The sequence below is a fragment of the Diadema antillarum genome, unplaced genomic scaffold, assembly GCF_040938485.1.
Source record: "Diadema antillarum isolate AM-2024a unplaced genomic scaffold, OU_Dant_1.0 seq00000550_RagTag, whole genome shotgun sequence".
Classification (NCBI taxonomy): domain Eukaryota; kingdom Metazoa; phylum Echinodermata; class Echinoidea; order Diadematoida; family Diadematidae; genus Diadema; species Diadema antillarum.
Genome location: NW_027271495.1, coordinates 3168593 through 3180305, shown reverse-complemented (window position 1 = coordinate 3180305; position 11713 = coordinate 3168593). Strand labels below are relative to the sequence as shown.

General features: G+C 37.7%; 1 protein-coding gene across 1 annotated transcript in view; it reads left to right on the top strand.

Moving 5' to 3' along the window:
* Window positions 1–388: 388 nt before the first annotated feature.
* Window positions 389–11713, top strand: part of LOC139734917 (uncharacterized) — a 32650-nt gene continuing 21325 nt past the window's right edge. Inside the window, exons 1-7 of the mRNA XM_071645695.1 lie at window positions 389–1067; window positions 1613–1936; window positions 3248–3529; window positions 4988–5296; window positions 6059–6340; window positions 7465–7800; window positions 10480–10803. Of these exons, the coding sequence (XP_071501796.1) occupies window positions 974–1067; window positions 1613–1936; window positions 3248–3529; window positions 4988–5296; window positions 6059–6340; window positions 7465–7800; window positions 10480–10803 (1951 nt within the window). The 5' untranslated portion in view covers window positions 389–973. The remainder of the gene's footprint in view (window positions 1068–1612; window positions 1937–3247; window positions 3530–4987; window positions 5297–6058; window positions 6341–7464; window positions 7801–10479; window positions 10804–11713) is intronic.

Genomic DNA, 11713 nt, shown 5'->3' with positions numbered 1-11713 from the left:
GTACATCCTACATCACATTGAGAACAATGCAGCGACTCTTTTTGCCATTCGGATGTTCTGAGTACACTGCGCACATCTTGCTTATATATTCAGAATGTCAACTAGGAATCACGCTGAATCACAATCTTTTGTCGGCTCGGGGCGTTTTAAACAATGTTTCACACTATATACCTCTTTAATTATGGTTAAAAGAAATCTTAAAAATATCCTATTTCTTGATCTCCCTTTCATGTCAATTTCAAAACCAGTTTACTTACTCTTGAATTACCATTTTGGCAAGCTTTTTTTTAATCAGCGGATTAGGGGGGGGGGGCGTGCCCCCCCTCCCCGTAGTTACGCCATTGCTCTCCATATTCCGTCTCTGATGGAATGATGACATATAATCAATATTGCGTTAATAAGTCCAGGTAACCAATCCATTAAATCAGAAAAACACAAATCCAGTTTGATATAATGGACCATGCATATCATCAAAAGAATGATTTATTTGAATGCATAATCTAATTTTGAGAGAGGAAGGGTTGGCAAGTTGAAAGGTCTGAAGCTAGTAGCAAGTATGGTCTTCTGGCACTCATGATTTTAATTTTCCGAGTTACCCAGTAATTTGGCTGATGAAGGTAAAATGGGGTATACGTTTTCAGGTTCGAAAGAGAAAGATAAATTAATGGTTCACGATCGCAATTAAGAATCCGAACCCTGATTCTTTTCCAGACGATAAAGCCCGAGGAAGACCCACACGACTTTATTTGTCTTGGAATAGCGAACCTTTGGAATATCAATTATTGCCTGACATACCATGGCAGCCATTGTAGTCATGGACACTACGGTGTTTGCTATCGATTTGATTCCACAAAGGTCGTAGCACTTTTGAGAGATGAAGGTTAGGATGTAAGTTCTGGAGTAAGTATGATAACCTATGTAATGAACACAACCACAGTCAGGATAGTCAACACAAGGAACGTAAATTATTGTAATGAGTCTGTACATAAGTATTGCTATTTGTATTGCATTAATAGGAGATTCTACAGGCCTTACGCGAAAGCGACGACGAGCATCGTGTGTCCAAAGTAAGTATGTAATGTATTATGTATGTTCCCATTTCTTTAATTTTCCGTTCATTTAGATCCGTAAGTAAAGAAGCAAATGGATATAATATAACCCTCATAAATAAGGCGATCATGTCTTCTGGTGTCAACAGCAGTGAAGTTTCTTTCTTTTTGTTTGCTTGTTTGTTTTTGTCACAGTGGCATTAAAATCACATCATATGAAACAGAATATAAAAAAACCCGACTAAATATATTCGAAAGAAGTGTATACATCAGGGTCCAATGATGATGATTTTACACATGTGACACGCTAACATTCTATTAGATGAGATGTAAGAATCTCTTTTCCTTTAGAAGTGTAATGTTTTGCTTGGTAAACTTTAGGAGCGAAAGCTGGAACACTTAACAAATACGGGAAAAGCAAAACGTAATTCGTAATACGTAGGACAATATCATTCAAATAAGAGAAAATGAGTTTGTTGCCTGATGATAAGAATCTTACATAGAGATCCAGCTTTGTCTGTGCATTGATTTAAAATAGTGGTATTTCGTTTCCTTTTCTTCAGTGAACGATCAACCTGAATATCTGTCGTCAGAAACAGATAGGCCTATAGCATTAAAAGTCTCCTGGACGGTTTCTAATGATCGGCAGTGTCGCTTCACCTCTGGGACGTGGCGTACTGTGCATTACAAAGTCGCTTCGACCGATCTTTGCCCTCGTGACAGTCCATCTGAATGGACGGTGATCCGGTCAACGTATGGCAATCGTGGTCAAAAATATGCATATTTGTACAACTTGAAGCCACATACTACATACGATGTCAAGGTTGCGCTCTACTATGGGAGAGAATTAAACACAATCTCGTTTACCACAAAGGCAAAACCATATGGTAAGCTAAACAGTGATTCAACCGTTGCAGCTGAGATTGTCGCCAAAGCGCAGGTTGTCCCCGGCAACAATCTGCACAAAATTGGCAGTATTTCGATTCACATTGTCTGTAATAGGTCGACCAACTATGGCAGATGTTGAGTACCCATTTATTTTAATGCATCATAATAATGTCTGTACCCTCAAGTGAGACAAACTTATAATCATTGGAAGGCATACACAATGAAGAATGTATTATCTACTTAAGGATATCATTGTTCGACGACTACACCAGACTCTTAAAGATATTTGCTAAGTTATTTTTAAGAAAGCTTAATATCGACGACGTATGTCAGTGTTTCTTCAACTGGTCATTAGAAGATTTCTTTTTGATGTCCTGCATACCTGCGTGAGAATATCGTGTTAATTATTATTTTGAATGCACTTTGGGGTACACAAAAGAAAAAAAAATCACGGTAGACGAAATGGCTATGAATGACAGACTGATTTTTCTTTGATTGAAGGGCTCATTTCTTTGAGTGCTGTTGTTTCGATTTTTTTCTCAAGATTCGTCTGTCCGAACAATTGCCGAAAATGAAATGAAAAATTACATTATTTCCGAAGACTACGTGATCCGAAATAAAATGTTCATTAGTCCAAAAATGAAATGAAAATGAAAAAATGAGCACTAGCGAGCCTTCTGACTTGTCTGAATAATAAACTGTACCTTGCTTTCGAACTAACAAACTTTCGGAAGAACGAACTGTGCCCCATTTCATAAAAGATGTTAGGATAGAAACTTTTCATAGCAACAGCCAATCAGGAAGCTAGATTTCTGTGGTTACCATGACAACTGCCATTCCAGTTTTATGAAATGGGGCCCTGATCTCTCTGTATTTGTGGTAAGACTCAAGGACGCCGGCGTATGCTACTTGGCATTATCATGGCTCGACAGCTATCTAGAGTAGCTAGGCTGCTGCCCGGACGATCTTGCCCACAGGTTGTTTCAATTCAATTTGGAGGTTTTGCTAGTGTGATATCAATGTGATTTCAATAAAATCAACGTCTCAAATAGGACATAACGAGAAGTTTCTGTTTGGGAACTGGTTGTAGGCCCTACTGGGACAGCAAACATGGCACCAAAAAAAAAAAAAACAAAAAAAAAAAACCGTCATACCCCCACCCCGCATTCCAAAGTATTTGTGATGAGATGATTTTCTATCCTGTAGCTTATAAGCCTATGTGGTTCTGTGTGTGTTTGTACAGGTAATCGTGTCCCTGTAATTCTTCTTTCTTTTGTGTGTGTGTGAATTTCGTTGGCATGTGATAAAAGCACCCGGAACCATAGCTCTGAACTCCATCACAAATACGGCAGGAAAACAAATTCGATGGGGTCCAGTGTCACCTGGTAATGATTTTGAAGCGTATGAAGTTCAGCTTGTGCGGAACAATCTTCCTGAGACGTGCATCAACATCGCCAATGCTAGTAACACCACCGTCACCTTTCATGACGCTCTACCGTGTGTCCGCTACGTGTTCAGAGTTCGTGTTCGAAAATCCGGGCAGAATTTTGGACTCTGGCAAAAAAAGAATATTGCATTCTATGACTTGACAGGTAATCAAAATTCTCTTATTAGGAAATTTGATTTTAAAGTTAATTTTATCATTAAGGGTTTACATCTCTAAGGAAGTGACACACCTCTATCATAATTGCAATACACTATAAACATAAATATAGGTTTTCCCGCCCAATTTCATAAGATTTGCATTCGATTTAATGACAAGGCGTTCAAGTTCAAGGGATTTCTGTTACTGCTCTACTCTCACGGTTCATTTTAATTCTTTGAGTACTCAATTTCATTTCATGTCATTCCGTTTAGATTTTGTTTCATTCAATTTAGAGAGAAATTAATTCAATTTAACGTCTCAGAGTTGGCATTCAATTCCGCGCCAGCTGGATAGACGTTCAAATTCGCACCAAATGCCAGTTTCAATTTCATTTATAGGCACACAACTTCGACCTTTGAACGGTCAAATTTAATTAGCATTACCAAGTCCTGTAATTCTATGCAATTCTTACGAATATTCTTACGTTGATGAATGGCAACTTCATCAACGTTCAGTGTTATCATTCCAATTTCAACATTTCTTTTCATCTTTTTTTTATTCGGATACTTTCACTTTATTTCCCCATCAAAATAGATATCACATTATTTTACAGAATGATTAAACTTCGACTTTGCTAACATAATGAGAGATCACATGAGAACATCGATATGTCAAGTGTGATTATTGAACTTGAACTTGATTATTGTCGTATTACAGATTTTGTTTTCAGTCACGTTTGAGATTTGAAATATGTGTGAGATACATTGCATTGGGATATTCTTTCTTTTACATAATTAGACTATTCATAATTGTGATGTTCAGTCTCTCAGTCTCTTTAGCCGTCGATCTGTTGACGCGCCAGGCACCTTGGCATGTACGTCTGAAAGTGGTTGTACCATTATTCAAACTGATGGAGAATATACAAAGAACATGAGCAGCAACGAAAAACACTGCCCAGATGCTGTAAATATTTGCTTATTCGTGAATTTGAATTCCTAAATGTTCATCGCAGCTGTGCTGGCACGAATTTGAATGCGTTTCACGTGCATTTTTTATTTGAACGCGCTGTTTACACGTTTATGTGACAAAATCAGGAATTTGAATGCTGATGAAATTGAATTCAATAAACTACTTAACTTTTTGAATGTTTATGTTGGTGATCATTCAAATTCGCTCGAAAATGAATGTTCGTATCATTAAATCGAATGCAAATCTGATGAAATTGAGCGGAAAAACCTATATTAATTCCAGTAGAAATAAGTACTATTTTAGCATTTTTATCACCGTTGTAGGAGGAGTCACATTAACTCTGAAATTTTAAAATGCGAGACCATATGGGTATTCTTGATTAAATTGAAAAAGAAAACGTTTAATTGTAACCTGATGATCAGAATCTTCCATGGAAACCAAAGTTTTTCTTTGCATACAGCTAAAATGTCGATATTTTGTTTTCTTTCTTATTCAGTGAATGCTCGACATGGCTATCTGTGGTCAGAAGCAGCACGAGTCTCCTGGACGATTAATCCGTCGTGCCACTACACCTATTATAATTTGCTTGTGCACTACAAAGTCGCTTCGACAGATCTTTGCCCTCGAGATAGTCGTGAATGGACTAACACCACTCAAAATTATTACAGTAATAATCAAAGGAGTGCTTATTTGAACGGATTGAGGCCACTTACTGCATATGAAGTTAAGGTGACACTCTGGTACCAACGTGGACGACGGATAGAATCAAACACCATCTCATTTATGACGAAGGCAAAAACAAATGGTAAGCTAAACAACAATTCAATCATGCGTAAATGCAACAGAGAGTGTCTCCAAAACACAGGCTATCGCCGGCGACAATCTGCAAGAAATGGCAAAGTCATTTGCTGAGAATTCAGAACAAGTTCGTGTATGTAAGGTATACATATGTGGATTGTCAACATGGGTATTAAAGGCGACGCCACTTTTGATATCGTGTAGGCTAGTTGAGAGTATCGTGTAATTCGGAGCACAGAAAATATCAAGATCCTGCAGGCGAGATTTAGATTACGGTACTCTATTACTTGTAAATAAATCATCCAAGCTCATTATATAGAAAATAACTTTTAATTTGGTGAGAGCTCATCATAAAGACTGAGTAAAGGGTGTAGTTACACGGTGGACGCCTATTCTGTTAGATGCATTTCACTTTCGTCATGCTCAGGAATATCTTGTGACAAGTTTTATGTTCGAGGATGACTGACAAGCACTGAATCATGAGTGAATAGATCGTGTAGAGATGCGATTTTTGTTTGTAAAGAAAGATTAATTCTTTTTGACATCTTGCAAAAAGTAGCAATATTCGTTTGTTGTTAAAGTTCAGGTCAAGAGAGTAGACAAAGAATGGAAATGGAACAAAAAAAAATGTTGGCACGTGAACCTGAACATTTATTTCTACTTAACAGTTTTGTCAAGAAATAACTTAAATGTTCTTGATATGCTAAAATATTGATACATTGCATAAACTTCTTACTCCCGTTGTTACGTTACGTTGGCATGATAAAAGCGCCCGGTCCTATAGCTCTCAACTCCATCACAAACACGGAAGGGAAACAAGTCCGTTGGGGTCCCGTTTCGAATGCTGACCATTTTGAGGCATATGAAGTTCAGCTTGTGCGGGACAATCTTCCTGAGAATTGTATCAACATAAACGACTCTAGTAACACCACCGTCACTTTTCATGAAGCTGCACCGTGTGTCCGCTATGTGTTCAGAGTTCGTGTTCGAAAATCCGGGCAGAATGTTGGAACTTGGCAAGAAAAGAACATCATATTCAACGGCTTGAAAGGTAATCGGTATCTCTTAATAGGAAATTGAATTGAAGGATAAAATAATTCTATAACTCATTTAATCACAGACATTAATCTCTTAGAAAGTAACACATATTTGTTATTGTAATATGAAATAGCACACTTTGCAATGTTAAAGCTATTCAACTGAAACTTAGTCATAATAAAAATATACTATATCTCCTTATTAAAGAGCAAAAAGTTTTATCTCTATGCCCAATTAGTCCACTGTTGTGTAATGCATTACCGTTCCTATATCTGACGTCTCTATCATAATAATGTTTAGTAAATTTTGTACAAATAAATGTTTTGTTTTTTTTTTAGTACAGGTCTACTACGATATAATTCTTATTCTAGTTATTTCTATTGAAATTATTTTGGGACCTACAGTTATACAAGCTATCTTTTACGTAGGCCCCATCATACTTCTGTTATATCCTTGAGACACATTTATATCATGATATGAGCATCAATATTTGTATTCTGTATGTTCTGTTTGTTTTTAACCCGAAGACATAGTTGGATGCATTTTTTATTCTTACTTGTATTACTGTCAATTGTTTTTTAATTTCTGTGAGAAAGTGGAAATATGAAAAAAATAAATTGAACTGAACTGAATTGAAATGTTCAGTACTTTTGTGGCATGAAGAATATAACCCAATATTTTCTTCGTTATACATATTTCAAACCAAGATCAGACCCACTAGACTTTTCTACGAAACTATGAGCAACAAGATTTAGATAGAGAAAGTGTACTGCCGTTTGACTATGACTTTTGATCTTTACATCTCTTTCACTAATTTCATCGTGCAGTGAAATCTTTTCTGATCAATCACTATATAAACACACTGCTATTGAATATTTCTGACTAAATTATAAGTTGTAATATCATTATCATAAGCTTAAATCCAAAGATCTTTATTTCTATTACTATATATTTCTATGCCTTACCCCCCCCCCCCCCCCCCAAAAAAAAAAAGGAAAAAAAGGAATGTTACCACTGGACAATTCCTGGCATATTTCGTTGATGTCGACTTATTACACATTGATGGCTACATATGACCACTTTTTTTTTCGCAAAGTGATTTCCCAAATTCGTTGTATCATTCCATAATTCCCTCAGTGTGGGCGAATGCTACATCTCAGACAACAGCAGAAGTTTCGTGGTCACTGTTTGAGCAGTGTAGCGATACTGTAGGGTATTTTTGGCGCGTTCACTACAGGCTTGTACGGAGAGATGCATGCTCTGAGCAACGGCCAACCAACACTCGATGGATGCAAATCAAAGAAATAGCGCTTTATCATGGAGAAACGTGTAACTCTACGAAATTACGAGACTTTGAGCCTTCCACAACATACGATATTAAAGTCCAGCTTGTGCGCCTAGATGAACGCGGCGTGGGATTCAACATATATGTTTCCAATGCCGTTACAGTCACAACATTTACTTCAGAAATCGGTACGTCTTTCACAGGAAAATGTATGAGTATATAAGAAATCTACAACCTTACTTTATCACCGTAAACAGCCTAATACCCATACACTCAAAGACACTGAATGTCTTGAATTGGTTTAAGGCTAAAAATTGCACGTCGGTACGATTCTTTCAGATTGTTATGACAATTATTCGTGAAAATAATCGCTAAATTGCAAATCCTGATTTGTGCAAGTTATACGCATAACCATTTTCATTGTTCTCTAAATACGTACAGAACATTGTATTCATAAATTGTTGGTCTTTCTATTGCGTACCACAGGTGAAAGAAATTTGTGCTTCAAACTCATATTCATACGATCTTTAAGGAACTATTTAATGCAACATCATCATAACATTCACGGTATATAAATAAGACTAATACCAGGTGCAACCATCACTTTTTGTCTCGCCCACCGGAGGTGAAGGCGAGACTAAGGGATCCAAATGGCGTCCGTCGGTCGTCCGTCGTCCGTCCGTCGTCCGTCCGTCGTCCGTCAGAAATGTTAAAGTTTACCTGCAAGACTCTCTTATGATGCATAACTTGGCAACTGCTACAGCAATGGCAGCCACACTTGGGTGATAGAAGCACTAGGGGTATCTTCATGTTATGGTGTTGTCGGAGGTCATGTGATGATGTCAAAGGTCATATGAGGTCATATATTAAAGAGTATGTGCAAGACTCTATTTCTATGTTAAAGTTTACCTGCAAGACTCTATTTTCTATGTTAAAGTTTACCTGCAAGACTCTCTTTTGACAAATAACTTCACATAAGTTGCTTGGATTACAACCTAACTTGGGTCATAGATGCACTGGGGGTACCTTCATGTTATGGTGCCGTTGGAGGTCACAGGATAAGGTCAAATGTCATTTGAGGTCATACGTTAAAGTTTACTTGCAAGACTCTCTTATCACACGTAACTCGACACATGTTGCTACAATGGCAATCAAACTTGGGTGATTGATGCACTGGGGGTACCTTCATGTTATGGTGCCGTAAGAGGTCACATTATAAGGTCAAAGGTCATTTGAGGTCATACATTAAAGTTTACTTGCAAGATTCTTATCACACGTAACTCAGCACATGTTGCTACAATGGCAATCAAACTTGGGTGATGGTAGATGTCTCTTGGGAATTTGAAGGTGACCACGAGGTCAAAGGTTACAGACGGGGGTCAACGAACTTTTAGGGCCCAATGTTAAGTTTTTAGGGCGCATTTCGTTTATGGCTCATAACTTTTGATCCCTTTGTCCGTTTGTGACCAAACTTGGATGGAAGATGTCCCTTGGGGAGGTGAAGGTCGTCACAAGGTCAAAGGTTACAGACAGGGGTCAACAAACTTTTAGGGCCCAATGTTATTTTTTAGGGCGCGTTTTGATTGTGGCTCATAACTTTTGATCCCTATGTCCGTTTGTGACCAAACTTGGACGGTAGATGTCCCTTAGGGAGTTAAAGGTCGTCAAAAGGTCAAAGGTCACAGAAAGGGGTCAACAAAGTTTTAGGGCCCAATGTTAAGTTTTTATGGCGCGTTTCGATTATGGCTCATTACTTTTGATCCATTTGTTCGTTTGTGACCAAACTTGGATGGTAAATGTCCCTTAGGGTGTTGAAGGTCACCACAAGGTCAAAGGTCATAAGCAGGTCAATTAACTTCTGGGAGTTATAAAAAATATTAATTCCTTGTACGCGAATGGGCGAGCCACAATTTGGCGATTGCCTTGTTTGAAGTTATCTGTCCCGTATCATCTTTCACTGCAACCGTAGGCACCCTATGAGCGCTCTTGAGTCATTGTACAGATGAGTATTGGATTGAGCCGGAAATGATAATGACGTTTTCTACACACACACACAAACACACACTCACGTATCTCGAAATCTGAGTCAACTCCGAACGTCCATGCATCTATCAATAGATGTTGCCGAAATTTTCTATTTCGAAATGAGATAAAAAAAGTATTAGTGTTTTCCCAAAGCATAACAATAACTCAAAGAGAGCCATAACTTCGCAATAGCCTAAAAAACTATTATGATACATTATGGGAATGGATTAGGCTGGGGGAAGCTGATGATGTGGATCAGTATAGCAAAGGTACATCATTCTGATGCAAGTTTTGTTATGACTGCATTGATTGCAAAATTTCTTATCATAAGAGAGTGTAGACGAAAGTATTGACTTGGGAGTTGCAAAGACAGTCATAAACCGTACTATGTTTCCATTATAACCTCTGACAGCATCTCATCCTAGTGTTTCCTCGATGTGAATATGATCACGTTTTATGTGGAGTAACAGTTCTAGCACGATCTAACGTCACTAACGAGATTCTATCACAATGTCACGCTTGATACGTACTTAGAACTGATTTCATTTGGATCTGTAGGTTCACTTTAAGTGGGAATTAAAGACCTGTGCTAAATACAGCTTTAGCCTGTCATTTTCTTTATTTTTTCATTTTCGTCATGCCCTTGTGTTCCACTACTAGCGCCATAGGTGACGGAGAAAAAAAAATGGACATAGAAAAAAAAACGGTGATCAAGGTTATCGTATAGCTGTCGTTCCCTATATGACTAATGCATATATATATATATATATACGTTATGTTTGCACTCTTAGTTATATCTTTTTGTATTATATTCATTTTTTTTCTTTTTTTTTGGAATATAGGATCATTATCAGCGGAGTGGGTACACGGGACGACAATACGTTTGTCATGGGTTTATCAAGTCACTGAGGGATGCATGTACTCCTGGCAAGACTTGGAATGGCGTGGCTATTACAAAGTCATCGACAGAGACTTATGCGAGACATTATCGCCAAATGAGTCATTTCACACAATTTTTCCTAATCGAAGCATGAAATTTACAGGACTCTCTCCGCTGAACTCCTATAATGTATCTCTCGAGCTTGTGAAATGGGATTATGGAGGAACCGAGATCACCTTAATGCAGTCAGCACACGTCACAATCGACAGCCTGGAATCAGATCATGGTAGGACTATCCCAGCTTGATGCAACTCGATACGATCCCATCAATGATTCTTCCCCTTCACACATTTGGGAATATTGTAATGTATTTCATTATGTTATGCTTGATGTTTTTTATGCTTTTTTTGTAATTGTCAATTTGCTTTGATTGATTTGTTAACTGCTGTGTTGTTTTTGTTGTTGCTGTAAGACTGTACTCACGGCCTCTCTGAAAAACAGCCTCACCTGGCTGATCGAGGGCATTTTATCCCGTGATTAAATAGAATAAAACAAACAAACAAACAAACAAACAAAAATTACAAATTAATCGGTAACTAGATTATTGGAACTGTGTTATATGTACGATACCATATTTAATGTAAAGTAACTTTCCATGACTACAGAAAGAACATAATAGAATTTTAAAAAGACTCTCAAAATGGCTGCGAGGTAGGCCTGTTCAATATTTTCGTCCATACATGCGAAAAGGTTCGTGTTTGTCATGCACATGTATTAGGATCCCCAAAACATAACTAGATCTGTTTTAATTTTTTTAGATTCAATTCGTGACTGCTGCGATCATTGGTGTTGACAAAATCAAAATAGTCCTAATTACGAATGTCAAGAGTAATATGGAGAAAGTAAGGGCCATTTTAAAACTGAGCGTATCCAGTAAAGTTTGGCATATGGGGGGGGGGGGTGGGGAGTAGTGATCATTGGGATACTTGAATAAGTAGACAGAAAATGTCACAAAATCTTTTTGCTCACAGTTTAAGTTTCAACGTTGATATACAGGAGACTCACACATACCGACAAACGTTTAACATGTATGTATGCGTTGTATGTGTGAACACATTTCATATCATGACGCGCATAGAGTACGGATATGGCTGGGTATGGAAGCACGGACATTCATGTTAGGATTACAGTCGGCA